The following is a 17634-nucleotide window of genomic DNA, read 5'->3' on the forward strand; positions in this document are numbered from 1 at the left end:
AGTTTATTAAACAATATCAACTGATAATTTCTAGAACTGATATCTTATTAGCTAGTCTATATATCTTAAAATAATTTACGATCCTTTTCACGTCATTAAATCACACGGAAAATTAATGATGTAATTACCTATTACCCAAATTTGCCTTTTTTAATAAATAAAATTTGATTTGAAAGGAGTTTTCAAATTTTTAAAGTTGTATAATAACCCCTTATTTTTGCGCTATTCATTACTCGTATCTCCCGAAGACAAGAAAATGCGATTTGTACTTCATAAAAGAGATACAAACAAAATTTTTGTTTCAAAACTTCAAATGCACATAATTGTCTTCTTTTTAAAAGTTATTTCTAATTTTTATATAAAAAATGATTAACTTTTTGCATTTCTCGCACATTGTTAATTATTTTTATAGTGTATTTCTTCATATTTTGGTTATAAAGCTGATTCCACTAGAATCAAATAATGAGATAAGTCATAAAACTGTTCGAAAGGTTACATGAATCGAATTCCTTCCTTTTCTTACAATTCTTCATTGTAATTAAAAGAAATCCAACAAATGGGGGGATATATTTATACATCGCTTTGTAAACAGAAAATAAATAGAGAAAAAAATTTCTTTTCTCGAGATAAAATTGCATCAAATGTTGTCTAATATATTAGGATCTCAAGAGGTTAAATTGTTTAAAAAAATATTGGATGCAAAGAATGGTGTTATAAAAAGCTGAGACAATCTAGCACATAGAAAGCAAATGAGTCACATGGAAGAATAGTTATTTGAAACGCTCTATCAGGCTAGCGTGACTTAAAAGACAGAACATAATGTCAGGTTATAGAAGGGTCACTGACTGCTAATGCCTCGAACTAAAAAAATATATATCAAACAACGGTGTGAAAGATTATTATTTTTCAGCTTTTTCACATCGTATATTACAGGAAAAAGCTATTCTGAATTTTAAAAAGTTTATATTTAGTTAAATAAAACAAAAATGATTTGTGTCAGCATCGAAAAAGAAGAATTGGTAGTGTTTCTTTATTGGGATTTATTTTTTCAGGAACAAGATAGTTCTGACTACTATAATACATATATTAAGATTTTTGTCGTTTGGTATGAAGTCAAGCGCTGTTAAAGTGTTAGGTAACAGGAACACTTAGTGTAAACAAATATGCACTACCAATTTTTTCATGAATATAATGACCACTTTTAGTGGCTGCCAGTACCATCTTTATGCATGGGCAGACCCGGGCAGTGTCGGCCCCAGGCACTCAGGGGGCCCTTGAGAAACTAACTTTTTTATAAATTGTATTAAAAAAAAAACTAAGAATAAACAACATTGTCTTATATATTTTTTAAAATAAATATATTCTATTGTAAAAAGTGTGCATTTTTTTCTACTAATAGTGATTGTCATGCAAACGCCAATAATTTGAATAGTTTATCAGCAAAAAAATTCAAAAAAGGAACCGAAATTTATTTTTTCTACATTTCAATGAAAATTTTAGGTACTTGGGCATTGAAAGATGTTTTAATAGCTGTTTAGTTTGTAAAAAATAATTCATACCCTTTGAATTTTTTAAATTTGTTATGCCTTTATTTAATTTAATTATTTTTATAACCTTCCATTCATGATTTTGAAAATTATTTTATTACTTGCGGATTACAACTGGTTAGCATTTCAAATGTTTTTTTTTTTTTAAATTATGGATAGTTAAAAAATGCTTTATTTGAGTTTTGGGGGCAATCGAAATGTGCTTTGTTTGTTCGTTTTTAAACATTATAGCATGTTAAAGGGGTCTAAAAAATTTTTATGCCCGGGGGACCTGCATGCTATTAAGACGGCCCTGGTGGCTGCTATAAATGGGTTAAAACAAGTTAGAACGACAAATTGAGAGTCAACAACTTTGAGAGTCATAAAAAGTTTAAAAGAGTACACATTTTTTTTTAGATGTTCATGCTTGAAATCAATTTTAATTTTCTTTCTTTTTTGGTCATTATTAACTTACGAGAGGGGCAGATCTTTAAGCATATGTAAAAAATAACGTTATAATTTGTCCTGTCAAAGAAAAAAAAAATCGGTTAGGAAATACAAAGAATGGTTTTAAGATCTCGGAAAATTCAAAAAGCTAATGTCTACTTTTTTTCTTCCCGTAATTTAAAAAATAATAATAGTAGCAAACTATGAAGAAAAGTTATATACGTAAAAAATTAACTTTGAAACTTGTAACAAAAGTAAAAATAGAGAAATTATAATTACTGTGTTATGAAGAATCCATTTATTTTAAAAGAAGGAATAGATTTTGAGATCTAGAATGAACAAGATTGAAAAATATGGTTTCGTAAATAAACAGTATTGATATTCGGAAGATTCGTATACATTACCTTTGGCGTAACTCTGCTTTAATAGCACTAATTTTTCAGAAATTTGAAAAAAAAAAATTATTTTAGGAAATGTGTAGAATTGATCCCTTTAAAATAGTGTGAAATTTATAATTGACCAATTTTAAGATTTTTTAAGTAATAAAGATGGCATAGATTTCTCTATAAACTAAAGGGTACGCTTAGTCCACAAATCACGTGATTGGATAAGAGATATAAGGATTTTAATAAAAGATTATTAAAAGATAGGGTTAGGTAAACGCAATGCACAATTGTTTTTCTTTTGTTTCTTAATTAGATCGAGATTAGAAAATTATTTTTTACATTTTGATTCAATTTCTGAATTATCAATTGTTCCTAATAAAGGTAAAAATTCCAGAAAATTCGAAATCGAACTGTCACGAGTTATCCAACAAGAAACCATTTCCGAAATACTTCAATGGAGGAAATAATCATATAAATTGATGATGGGGGATTACAGAATGAAATTAGGATTAATAATTAGATTAATGAATAATAAAAATTTATAATGAACAATAAAAGAGAGCAATTGTTAAATAATAAGCATACAATTAAAAAGAGTAAAAACCTTTCACGTTTTTATTAATGGGAAAAAGTAGTTAATAAAAAATTGTTAAAAAAAATCTATAATTAATAAAAATTCTTTTAAAAATAAATAGCAGCATAGCAAAGGAAGAAAATAATCTATTGCATTTTTTTGTCGATAGTGATTTTCGTCATGAAAAAGAAAATGATCTTTCCAAGCTGGAAAAAATATTTGGTTTATTTATCGACTGCATAAAATTAAATCAGTATTTCGTACAAATCACAGATAAATATACATACCTTTTGTTTGAACTATCAAGATATCAAATGAACTTCTGAGTTGGCATGAAAACTGTTTGGCATGTGATAAAGTTAGAATAAGCATATGCTGCAACTTCTGAATGATTTCTGAATACAGGCCATAGTTTAAGACCGTGCTTTAAAAATTTTAAGAGCCATAGCCAGGTGAGAGTATAAGGAAATTAGAAGTCAAAATATTGATCAGGAAAAAAAATTCCAATAAAAAATTTTTACTAAAAAGATAATTTTCAGAATTTAATAAAGCATGTTTATTCTTTCAAAAAAAAAAAGATAAACTTTCATGAATAATTAAATAGAAACTACAGTTTATGCGTCAAACTTTGAATATCATAGATTTCAATTGGTTGAAGAATTTATAGCACAAAAGCTGAATAGTTGCCTCACTACTCCAAATTAAAGGTAAAAATCTTACGATGAATCTTTCAAATATTTTTTAAAAAAAAGAAAAAAAGGCGGCACTAGAAATATTTTATCGATTACGTTCAAATTTTTTAGTTAAGTGACACATTTTTAAATGAAGTAAAAATGAGTATATGCCTTACTTTAAAAAAAATTCTCAACAATACTTATTAACCTTTGCTTTAAGAGCTTAGCATGGAGAGCCCGTCATTCTGGTTCACTTGTACCATCTGTAAATAAAAAGTTAAATAATACATTCTTTTTTCCCATTTGCATAGAATTATCAGTGGATAAACTACTTTTATATATTAGTATAAGTTAAAATTCATTAAAAAAGTAAGTTAATACATTCAATAGTTGATTGCTCTTGACTAAATTACAGGGCAAATTTCTTAAAAGCCAAGAATGACTAACCTCATAATTTGAGGGTCAACTATCTAAATCTGGAAGGAAAAAAAAGGTAATTTTTAGCCTATCTAAAGAACATCCTTCGCCATTGGTCTGAAGCACAGTTTGTGACTATGGTTACAAGATTGAACTATTTGATGTTATGTTGTTAATTTACGTCGCATTAGAGCTGCACAATGGGCTATTGGCGACGGTCTGGGAAGCACCCCGGAGGATGATCCGAAGACATGCCATCACAATTTTGATCCTCTGCGGAGGGGATGGCACCCCCGCTTCGGTAGCCCGACGACCTGCGTGCAAAGTCGAGCACTTTACGGTAGCACAGTTTAACGAGGACCAATACCGCACACCCTCGGTCCCTACGCAGACTGATCCAAGTGGTCACCCACCCGCACACTGACCGTAGCCAGTGATGCTTGACTTCGGTGATCTACTGGGAACCGTGTCTTAACGATCAGTCCACTGCGGGACTTGAACTATTTGAAATACGAGTGTGGGGTGAAGATTTAGGACGAGTTTTGACAAGTGTTGGCGAGAGAAATATAGAAAAGCTCCTCTTTCTACAATGTGCTCTCTCTTGTTTGAACAGCAGCGGAAAGAGTTTTTCCGATTGTGTGGAGTTGTTTGCTTCAGGTTTTAAGCATGGTTTCGGTTTTCAATATTTTTAACCTCCACAAGCAAATATTCGAAGTTTTATAAAACATTCTCCTTCCAGTGGCTACACTGAATTAGTTTTGGTTTACAAAATTTTTAACTAGAAGTGATAATGGGTACGCTTTCCAAAATTTCTAAAAGATGATGCCAACAAATTTAGCTATTGCTATGTAATGCTAGAAGCATCATTTAACACTAGAAAGACTGAAACTTAGTATATACCTATATTGCCTAAAAGCAGTCAAAATGACTGGATTGTAAAAGTATAAATAATGTGTAAAGAAATTTGCTTAAAATTAATTTTTAATATTTTTATATTATTTACAGTTATATAACAAGTTATCAGTAAATATTAAAAATAAAAAAATTATATGTGGTACAAAATTCTAAGAAATTGTGTCATTATATATATCATTGTTTTTCTAATTGAAATTAAAAGCAGTCAAAATGACTTCCTTAGGCAATCTAGTGTTAATGACTAAATTAAACACCAATTTTAATTATAACTAATGTGATATTTCATGGCACCATCTAATGATAAAAATATTGATTTTTTCATTGCGAATGTTTTAATTTTATAAATGAATAAAACAAATATATATAGTTAATTCAGAATTTGAACTTATAACCAGAGAACAAAATGCTTTCATGGGATACTGATTCTTCACTATGCTAACCCGTATACTCATGAACACATACAGTTACATGGTTAAACACACCCAGAGTAGCGATTAATGTATAATTTAATTCAAAGTAAATTGCTTATAAATTAGGTGAGTTTGCCACAAAGAAGAGCAAAAAAGAATACAACCAATCACAAAATAGTAATTAACTTAAAGATACATTAAACGCGAAGTGAAGAAAACTGTCAAACATTTAACAAATAATGAGTGATTTTGTAAGATCCGGAAGAATATAATAAGATAATGCTTGATCAGATAACATCTTGCAATAATTGTTACCATTCGATAAAGAAAAATATAAGTACTTCAATAACCAATAAATAAAATAAAGACATATGAGCTAAAAGATTTTAATTTAATACTTCAGTGTTACGATTCTGGGAACAATAATCAGAAAATGTTTTTCCGTAATCGCCTGCTATTATAAATTCATTTTTAAAATTTTATTGGTATCTGTTTGCGTCCATGGTTCACTGGCTAGCGTAGTGAAAAATCAGTATATGATGGAAGCATTTTGTTCAGAGGCTGTGAGTTTAAATCCTGCATTAAATATATTTGTTGTATTTATAATTTTGAAACATCTCTTATTTTCAATGAAATAAATTAGTAAATAGAGTAATAGCTAGATGGATTCATAAATATCACATTAGTTATAATACAATAGAATAATCTAAACTGGGTTATTCAATTTGTCAAAGCCGCAAAAAAGAGAATGATCCAAATTGTGATGGATATAGTTGAGAGATATTTTGGAATTTTAAAGGTTAAGAACTGGAAAACTTTAGTCAGAGAGTATCTTGGAAATCTCTTCAAAGTAAAGCATTGGCCCATCCTGGGCTGTTGTTCTACTGATGATAATATGAAACATCAGCACTATAAAGAGGTAAGAGCAGGTAAGCTGTTAATAAAGTACATTTTTTCGTTAAAAATTGTGTTATTATAATCTGGTAGAAAAAAATTGAGTACTAGGTAGTGTTTCAAAAATTACCAATATTTTTTTTAGGAAAAAGAACTTTACACAACCACAGATCAAAAGCATATGTGTAGCATGGGGGAGGGGGGATATTTTTCAGAAACTTTTTCATACCTCCAGTTTTATAAGTATATTTATACATAAATATATACATAGATAATGAGTATGCATATACTTATTAAAACTTAAAATAAATAAATCGTTTTCTAAAAATTAAAAGTGTGCCCCTCTAAGGCTGTGCCTATGGTCAAAAGTAAATCACAGGTTCATTATAACTTGATGAAATTCAAAATGATCACCTAGCAGGATGACCATATTTAATTGAACATTAATGCCACCATTCCACAGAGTCAATACATGCTTCAGCATCAGGGGACAGGGGGATTCAATTTCCAAAAGTCATGATCTGTGTTCACATGAAGTAACTTTGAATACAGGGGATTTAATGAAGCCTTATGCAAAACTAGTCAAAAGGTATAAAGTCAGAGAAATGGCGTCAAAATCCAAGGTAACCCTTACATAATCTAGAATCAGGAAATCTCCAGTGAATACAATTGTAGTCTATATAAGCAAACTGTGAGGTGCCCAGTTCTCTTGAAATTAACTGTTAGACAAAATAAACAAAATTTAATTTAATGCAGATATAATTTTGTTTAATTTTCTGCTTCAGTTCAATACAAATGGAAGAATCTCAAACATTGTAGAGTATGCTAAAACTTTTCAACCATAGTCACATGACTAAAATAAGTCAATATTTTTGGTATAAATTAACTTTTTTTAAAAAATTTTTTTACCTGTACATTTTAATTAGTACATTATTAAAAAAATTGTTAAACACTTTTGAATTTGACTCAAATATTTAAAAATTAAACACTGATTGGTTTCCTTTCAAATTGCTCCAGTAATTAAAAAAGAAAACATGTTTGAGCATAACACAGCAAAACTTAAACTTGATTTCACAAAATTTATCTTTAACATAAATATTTGTAAAAGACAAATTTATTTTTTGTTATAATACATTGACTTTTGAGGGAGTAATATTGATAAAATGGCAGACTGTTGAGTAAAACATTTAATATAAAAGAGCAATAAATGAACATTACAAAAGTAGAATTCAAAGAATGCATTTATTTATACATATTTACAGCACTGATAACTTTCTTTTGAAAGGAAACTGTTAACAGATGATCTTGAATGATATTTACAGGTAACACTGTGAAACTTCTTGTGACTTAAAATTTGTTTCAATAGCAGTACAATACCTTACCAAAAAATTGTTACAGGAAACAAATATTTTGATGCATAATTTTGATTGCAAGCCTTAAATAATGAGACTTCTGTGATTACATAATTGACTTTCAAACAACAGAAGTAATGGTAAAAAATATATTTTTCCTTTTAAGAGCCCAGAAACATCAATTTTTTCAAACAATTTTGACATTTTTGGCAAGGTATGAACGAAATACAATACAAACAATAATTCTGAGCTAAGCTTTCAAATCAATAGATGCAGATACAGTGAAACCTTTCAAGTTGACCTCCTTGTAAAATGACAGATTTCTAAATTACCTCGATTTTCAAGAACAGAATATAATTAAAGGAAACAAAACCTTTGTAAACTTGGTCACCTGTCTATCAACTGGTAAAATAAATCAAATTTGTCTAATAGTGGTATTGAATGCCATTCTAAGCCCTTCATAAACTGACTGGAATAATAATTTCTAAGGAAAATTTTCATGTAACTACATTATGCCAAATTTCCTGAATTCCTGGAGTAGTATTAAAAATTAACTTAAACCCTTTAGTGAGTTAATTAAATAAGGAAAGTATTGAAGGCTTTGAATAGTAAAGAACAACAAATTTATTTTGTAAATATAACAATATAAATTTTAAAATGTTGACATTAAAATAATATTAAGTTTTCTAGTTACATATTATAATAAAAAGCCAACACACTAAAAACCAAATTGGCATACTTAAAAAAAATCAAGTTAATAAGAACATTGCACAACAAATCATAGTTCATTCTAGTAAATAATTTAAATGTAACGAACACTGAATCAAGTTAAAAAAAATAGAATTATATTTATCAATATTTTAATCCATAGTATGAATACAATATCTAAATAAATGCAAAAATAACCCAACTCAATCCCTGCGATATGTTGACCACAAAAACAAAGCACCACAAATGGTCAATTTACATAGGTTTCACTGTACGACAGAAAAAATAGTAAATTGATTGACGGTTAACAGATACAAAAGTTCCTTTTGCAACTGATAGTAACAACCTTACTTAGCATACCTATTATAGTTTTCTTTTGTATCACTAAACTAAAATGGAAACTTAATACAAATATCAATAGTTAACTAAACACTGTTTTGCTGGAAAGTTAGAATACAAAAAAATATTTTAATAATAAATAAATGAACCATTCAAGAACTAACATTAGTAAAAAATGATCATAATATTTTCACTTCAAGTTAATCTTAATAGAATACTTTAAATTAATCATTTAGGAATTTGAACAAGTGTGAACCCAGTTCAATTTGCATAGAAATTTAGATCCTGCACTTTTTTCCTGCAGATTTTTAAATTTAAGACAGAACAGGGCAGATCTTAAAGTTACCTAAACATTAACATGCTCTTTACTAAGAAAAAATCTTAAAGGTGCTGATAATGCCCAACATTTTTTGCCATAGAACATTTTATGGTTCTATACACATTTCTTGATCACAGAAGTCCTTCATGCAGCTATTTTAAAGCAATCAGACAAGCATAGGAGAATTTATATAAATCTAAATTAATAAATCAAACATGGAATGATGAATGATTGAGAATAATTTGCATGCACTAAAACAGCACATAATTATATTAAACAACATTTTCTAATGAAATAAGATTTTGAATCAAAAAGGATTATTTTTTGAGAAATCGAATTATATTCTTTCAAAATTAAAGGATTTAACTGAATAGTTACATTTATCCTTTTTCCTTCTGGCACCTTGAATTATGTTAAAACCAAATTTACATTTCAGCCATCCACAATATTTTAAGTGGTTGTGAAATAAAAATAATTAAATAAGGGAACTCTTTTTAAACTTAAGAGACACTTAAAATCATAATATGTTAATCAGATTTCTTAAAGATTAATATAGATGATTATAATGTTTTCTGATTTATTTATATGTGATGTGGATAAAATTATTTTAAATTAAATTTATAATAAAATTTTGAAGCACAACTGCTGCTATTATTTAAAGTATGTGGTAAAAATCTCTAGTTCAAAGCTGAGATTCATAGAGTAACCGGTCAGTAACTTTATGTTAAAACTTAAATGAATGTAATAAGTTCAATATAAACCAAAAAAATTTGTCAGGACTTTAATGTTTACTTCAGTATCATAATTAAATTACACATTAGCATCTCAAGTATAAAAATTTATATTTTTCTCAGCAATACGGAATTTATTTAAACTAGTCTGACCGGACATCAACAATATGCAAGTAAAGCCTCAGACATGATAAAATTAATTTATTAATTCAAATAACAAAAGTAATTAAAGACTTTAAAAAAGGGTACAATACACTGTGTAATAAACAAGGAAAAAAGCATTTGCTCACATGCCGGAAAGAAGCTGCTGCATTCTTAGGTTATCACAGTTTTTTTTATCACCAGCTGTATTATTTTGTTAAAGAGGAGAAAGGAATGAATAATGCAAATAATAAGAACTGAAGCAAATGAAAATATTTCCAATAGTAAAGCGAAAAAAATATGCATTTGTTAAATTTCCAATTTTTTTTGTTTCTGGAACATTTTATACAAACTTACTTAGCAACTTTTTACTTGAAATGTGAACAATGTTAAAAAAAAGGGAAATTAAGATAAAGTCTATAGTAAGTAGCAAAATTAAGACTACACTTGAGAGAAAATAATTAAAAACTTTCAAAGATGGCATGGATAAGCAACATTATAAAACACAATGGAAAGAAAAAATTGTACAAAAAATACCATATTCTTCTGATAAATATTTCATACACTACATTTTGATAATCATAAATTTTTTTCAAGAGCAAGTAGTAATTATTTTTTAACATACATCCAACATTTTATGTAATGACTTGTCTTAGAAATTTTCTAAACATCTTTCTTTCCCTTGCATTTTGTGATAGTAACATTCTGTGTATTTAAAATAAGACAATTTAGTATCACAAATGATATATTTTTTTAAAATCATAATCTTTTAAATAAGAAATTTTACAGCGGCAAATATTGCCTTAATTAATCCAAATAATGATCTGCAAAAGAGTTAAAGACACTTGAACCTGTTTTAAATTTTCATAGATATTAACACAGGAAGTGAAGGAAATAAAGTTCAAACACATATTCAGCTCTAAGTAAAATTTAATAATCATACAACATACATTATAAAATCTCAATGAAATTTCAACAAATCTAAAAATATTCTTTCAGTTATATCACTTTTTTCATATAAAAAATATACTGAAATAATATAGCAATACTTATGTTAAAAGAACTTTGGCTCTTGATCAATAAGTGAGAAAACACTGCCAAAATGGTTAGAAAAATACTATAGCTTACCTTTGTTTTAAAATGTGCAAATATGATTAAAAAAGAACAAGATGTTAGAAATGATTGAAATGTATCTACAAATGGAAAAATTGTGCAAAGAAATAACTTAACAAGTTAACTTAGAAATATTTAAATTTAAATTTGGTTTTAAAAAAAAAGCTTATCCAACTATATTAGGATTTGTGTAACTAAATCCAAGGAATTGCTCCTGATCCATTGATTGAAGAATTGCAGAATCAACAGGACTTAGAGATGGAGAATTCATTGTAAAACTACGATCAAAGTTTCTTGTATCACTAGCAGAAATCTGAAATGTATAAATATATATTAGTTTGTTTCTAATAAATAAAAAAATAAACTTTCAAAAAATAAAATACATGCCAGCTAATATCAGATCAAATAATATTCTAAAGTTGTTCTGAAAATTTCATTAACAGACTGCTTAATTTTTTTTAAAAAGAATATAAACTATGCAACAAACAAAAAATACTTTTCTTAACTTTTATTTATTGCTTTTTATTTCCAAAATAATAAAAATTATAGTAATCAAGTAATAATTAATAGTTATACAGTATTGATCCAATTATCTGGAATCTTAAGAAGTTGATAACCTTACAAGTGTTTTCAGTCTTCTAGATAAATAGAAAATAGTAATCATTAATTTCGTACAATACTGATTTTTCTATGCTGGATAATAAATTTTAAAAAAAACAATAAAACACATTTCCTAATGTTAATTTTACTAAAAAAATTATTTAATTAAAATCCTAAAACTATTTAGATTCCCAAGCATGATCAAACAGGCACATTCCCACTTTTGAATTATCCGAAGGTTTCCATACATCCAACATACACTTCTTTACAAGTATAGTCTACAATCATATTAAAGAATTGACTTTGAAAGTTTTGGCGGATAAATATATTCCAAGATTGATATAGCAGAAGAAAAGAGAAAGGGACTGATAACGTTAGCTCTAAAAAGAAATTTTAAAAACTTTTTGATTCATGCAGGAATGCTGCAATCTCAAAACATCCTTCATTGTAAACATTTGATAACTATTTCAGTAAACAGTATAAAGTATTATAGAACAGTTAAAAGTATTATAGAATATGATTTTAATTTATTTTATTTCTATGGAATTAAAAATTACTCAAATGAACATTACTTGATTGTTTGAATAAAAAAGTGAAGCTTCCAAATCAAAAACACCATTAGAAAGCATCAAGTGCAGAATTTGCTGAATAGTGCTTTCCCTTCTGTTATGTTACACATTAGTAATTAATCAGAATTGAGCTTTAAAAACTAATTCATGAATTTTTTAGGGTGTAGACTTTATATCAATAATATCTGACAAATGCGGGTAACTGACAAATGTTAAGAAGTTGTGGGAGATTGAAACAATAATTCAACCAGTAACTACTTTAGATAATTCCAGTCTTGTGATACTGTTTAAGTCAAATTGTCTAATTACGGCTTATATTGTTAAGTAAACATTCTTGTGGTTTTAATATTTCACATTCAAATAATATTTAAGTAAAAAAAGAAAATGAGGCTTCTAAATAAAATGCTATTCAAAAGCATCAAAAGTAGTATACATGTTAAATAGTGTTTTCCGCTCTTATGTTGTATAGTGTGCCAAAAAAAGGATCACATTGAATAACTTTTGATCTAATGATTGAATCATCACATTTTAGGACTCGTTCTTAATTATTCGAGGAGCACACTAGTTACATACAGAGATTTATGGATTGATTGATCTTGCAAAAATATATTCATTTAATTAAATGAAATTGTTGACAAGTATATCTTGCTATTTCAATGAAATTATTTTTTCTTTTGCAAAGATGATATCAGTTTAACTCTTGCAATTATACCTACCCATATCCTACTTCAGAAATTTTTATAAATAAAGGTAAATGCAATGTTAAGAAGAATTAATTTACATGAAGCTAGTGAGAGAAAACTTATCACAAACTTCTACTATGAGCAAGGTAATAAAAAAAAACAAAAGGTAACATCAAATTTTGCCGAGCTTGAACTAACACGACGGGAAAAAAAACAGTTCTATAATCGATTACAAACACAAAACTATCAACAAAAAGTTCACAATATTTACATGCTTTGAAGGCAATTTCATTAATTTTCTTGTCTTAAATCATACTAGTAATACTGTAACCCATCTAGAATGTTTAGATGAATTTTTTTCATCAGCAAACCTAAGTTTACTTCCTAAATTTGGCTTAATGTCATAATGTAAAGGTTGTAAAGTAAACTTTAAATGTTCTTGAATGTGTTGTTTCAGCAGCTTTGGTTAAATGATAAAAAAAATTTTAAAACATTTATGCTATTCAAAATGTAACAGGAAGTAGCAGTAAGGATGCAAATTTTTTATTTTACACAGTATTTTTTTAAATACCTTTAGCAGTTAAAGTTTACTATAAAATAACAAATAATACTGTTGAAAACATTTTATAAATTAAACAAGTACTACTAAAATTATTTACGAAATTAATAAAAGTGCTTTAAAATGTTATTTGGTTTTCTAAATTTAAAAGCAATGATCAATAAGTCAAAGAATAATGAAAAGCTAAGAAAATATTTAAAATTTCTGATTGAACAAAACTAAATAACAAGATTAATTATATAAATAGTTTCAATAGTGCAAATTAAAAGAACATGCAAACTGGATATAAATAAAAAGTTCATCAAATATGATTAATGTCCTTTGATAAATATAATATTTTGAAATTCATAAAAAAATATTTAAGAAGTATTTTTCTTCTGTTTTTAAAGACACACGTTCTTGTTCCATAACCACTGTCATTCACAACATGCCAATGCATACAAATAAGTATTAAATGTGTATGCTTTTTAATTAGTAAATTGTTTTTTATCCACTAACTTAAAAAAGTGTTATAAGATGACAGTTAAACAAAATTTGCAACTGGTAATAATTGATATAATACTCAATTTAAAATAGATTGCTTTAATATTTTAACAGTTTGTTCATAAAAATATGTTAAATGATTTGCTACACTTCAAAAAATTGAATCCTTTAACTTATACAGGAAACAAAGTACAGAGGAAAAACATACTTAGAAATTGCATGAGAGCCATAGGGTCTAAGCAGTAAACTAAAAGCTTCAGTTTTGTTCCTACTTGTCAAATTGAATTACTTTGCTTATAAAAAATGTAACATGTAGTAGAACCTAACACACAATTAAAATTTTGAGTTTTTAAAATAATATATGTTTTATTTGTTCTCTCAGTCACAAAGCCCAGCTCTATAACTTATTCTCTTTCAGGCACTTTATCTAACAGGGAATTTTCTCGCAGCTCCATGAACCAAAAGAAGCTATACTGAAAATTGTCTAACATTAAAGCATAATCAATAAAATAAAATAAATCAATAAAACTTTTAGTTTAGTATATGAGCCATATTTTAAGAACAATTGTGTAATTTTACAAATAATAAAGAAGATGCCTATTTAAAACAATGAACACTGTAATAAATATAACAAAACAAATATTTCAAGATAACTTACAACAGTTGGTTTAAAAGGGGGTGGTACTTCTTTCTTCTCAAGTTTATTCCAATCAATGGAAATAAAGAAAGGATGTTCTTTAATTTCCCCATACGGACTAGAGGGCATACCCAATCTATCACTGACTGATTTTGTCAAAAGCTAAAAAGCAAAAGTGATTTAAATAAAAGAGAAAAAATAAACTTGAAAATTGCAGCAGATTCATAAGTAAAATGACAAAATAAAGAAAGAAAATAACCTTCTGTAGAATATCTTTTGCTTGCTTTGATATAAAATGTGGATAAGATGGTTCCTCATTGCAGATACTCCAGAAAAGTTCATCTTCATCTGTACCAACAAATGGAGATCTACCAAGAATCATTTCAAATAACAGTACACCAAAAGACCACCAATCAACAGATTGATTGTATCTTTGTCCCAGAATAATCTATAAAAAGTAATATTAGAGGAGTTAGTATAATAAAACAGTTTCCTCTCAACCCACAAATATCAGATTTTAATTTGAATAGAAACCAAGTTATCATAAGTATAAATTAAATTTTTAATGCATATTACATCCAGAACTTGCAAATATATTTATGTACGTCCTTAAAGCTCATCAGATCTAAGGATATAAAAATATTCTATGACGAATTTTCAAGCATGTTTGCAAAAAGTTGTGGAATAATTCACACATACTTAAAAATAATTATCTGCAAATTTTTTTAATTAATCATTTAAATAAAAATCAATACACTTCTTATAAAGCATTTCAACTGGGCCCTTGGCTGACCTGGTCCCTAGGACAATTGTCCTCATCTTTTCTCCTTTGAGCAAGGCCCTGGTGATAAAAATTCATAACTATCTCTCACACTCGCTAAGTGTTGTAACAATACAATAAAAAGATTATAAAACTACGCATATTTTATTTACAAGATACTTATAAGATGATATTATAGAGAATTATAATAGATATTATAAAAAAAAGCAACTGCCTATTTCACCCTTGTTAAGGCATATACAGGGTGTTCTGCAGTTTAAATAATATTTTGAGAGTCTTTGTCGAAATTCAACTGACACTGTGGTCGTAAATAAATAGATAATCTCTGTAAAAAAGAAAAACTTTATCATATGTGACATATCCTAAACGAGAAAGGAAAGATTAAAAACACTTTCTTGATCGCCTTAGAAATTAAGAGGTGAGGATTATTAATAACAACTTTATTTTTTTCCCAGACAGAGGAGTTGGTTTTGATATTTTTAATATAGCTTTCTATAATATTAATCCTAATTTCTATAATCTGATTATGCCGCTGTGTTTTCCTTCAATATTTTAAGACCTTCAATTTGTATATTTTCTGACTTCATTTTTGATAAGAATTCTAAAAAAAAGATATTAAGGATAGTGATTGTTGAACGCTTGATATGTTAAATAATTCAAAGGAGTGGTCAAGATATTTTTGATTACACCAAGTATTAGAATGCAAGAGTTCTTTTAACTCAAGATCATTTGTTAGAGCATTAGCTATATCAGAATAATTTAAATAATCTTGAGTAAAACGATTCTGAATACAAGAAAATGCATCGGCCACAATATTTTCAGAGCCACCGATGTGGTGAATGTTAGTTGAAAATTGGGCTATAAAATTTGTTGATTAATTTGTCTAGGAGACAGCTTATCAAATTTTCAAGTAAAAGTATGAGCTAGAGGCTTGTGATATATAAAAATTATAAAATCTTTCCCCTCTAAGTTTCGCCTTTTAGATGAAATATTAAGAACAAATAAGCATTTTTTTTATTACGAGACTTGTTTGAATTAGCTATTTCAGAAGATTCTTTTTAATTTATAAATCCTAAATCAAGATTGCTATCTTGAGTTGTTTTTTTAAAAATTTTATAGTATATTCATTTTTGTAGTAATGTCTTGCAATGTAAAATTATCCTTCTCAGAAAACTATTCCTCAGTGAAATTGATAATTTATGAATTTTTGTTCATTGAAAACAATATATTATTAAATGATTTTTTCTCCAATAAATTTTAACAAATTATATCTTTTTAACTCCTAATTGTTAGCTTTGAGGTTCTTTGAACTTTAAGTTGTTAATTTCCGTCTCATTAAAAAGTTTTTTTTTTGTTTGATATATGTAGTAACTGCATGCAAATTCTGAGCAAAAAATATTACATAAATAGCGAATTCCTAAATTTTTCAGTTAAATCTTAAGAAATTATTCATACTAGAAACATATTTTAGCACTTAGTGATTAGATTAAAGAACAGGGAAAATTCCCTTAAAATATTATTTTTTTCCTTTTCATGGCTAAAAATATAGAACAGAATGAGCATAACAAAACTGATAAAATTTAATTTAATTATTTGACATATAATATTGTTACATTGCCGACTAATATTTTATGATTTGAATGTGTGAGATTACTAATGCAACTAATACAGGATGACAACAAATAATGGTCTGAAATATTTGTAAATTTATTTTCCTTAATCTATAAAAATTTAACTAAACAACAATGCTAACAGCTTGGACCTTTACTAAAACCATATTAAAAATGTTTCAAAGTGGCTGAACGTGTCTTGAAAATTTTCAGAAATAGGCTGCAGGTCTTCCGGAAACAATCAGTCTTATTTTCCTTGTCAAAACTCTCCTGGGGTCTAGCAGACATGCTGAAGTGTGTGGGATTGAGATAGAGTGTGAAGGGTGCTCATTCAGTGGATGTGATGAAATCTTGAAAATTGTCTTCATACCACTTTTGTATCATTTTTGCCTTGTGAGCCAGAGGAGTATTGTATTTAAATATCTAACTCGCACTTAACTTGAGGATTTCAAGTACGTACACTTCTTGGTGGATTTTGATCCTTTGATTTAAAAAAATGAGGAATGTCTTGTCATTGGTGCGAATTTTGCACCAAGCCATGAAAAGGTTACAATGATCAAGGATGGCAAAGGTATTGGAAGGTTCATCAAATCAGAATATGTGGTTTGGGGCCTGCTCCACAGTTAAAATCTTCTCATCTGTCAAGAGAGTCTGATCTCATTGATGACCTGAGGCCCAATTCTTGAATTGAAGGCATCTATGGAGTTGCAAAGCTTGAGGTTGGCCTCCCTCTCTACACTGATTTATGACTAGTTCTAGTCTCATG

The 17634-nt window shown here is 27.7% G+C and overlaps 1 protein-coding gene across 2 annotated transcripts in view; it reads right to left on the reverse strand.

Moving 5' to 3' along the window:
• Nucleotides 1-9875: 9875 nt before the first annotated feature.
• Nucleotides 9876-17634, reverse strand: part of LOC107436391 (uncharacterized) — a 77471-nt gene continuing 69712 nt past the window's right edge. The window contains exons 7-9 of one of the 2 annotated variants that reach the window (XM_043048385.3): nt 14737-14925; nt 14499-14639; nt 9876-11259 (exon numbers count right to left, since the gene is read on the reverse strand). In XM_043048385.3, coding sequence (XP_042904319.2) covers nt 11113-11259; nt 14499-14639; nt 14737-14925 — 477 coding nt within the window. In that variant the 3' untranslated portion in view covers nt 9876-11112. The remainder of the gene's footprint in view (nt 11260-14498; nt 14640-14736; nt 14926-17634) is intronic. The other variant, XM_043048386.3, reaches the window with a different exon arrangement.

Source organism: Parasteatoda tepidariorum, chromosome 11 (assembly GCF_982258835.1).
Source record: "Parasteatoda tepidariorum strain Cologne lab strain chromosome 11, Ptep-v5.0, whole genome shotgun sequence".
NCBI lineage: Eukaryota > Metazoa > Arthropoda > Arachnida > Araneae > Theridiidae > Parasteatoda > Parasteatoda tepidariorum.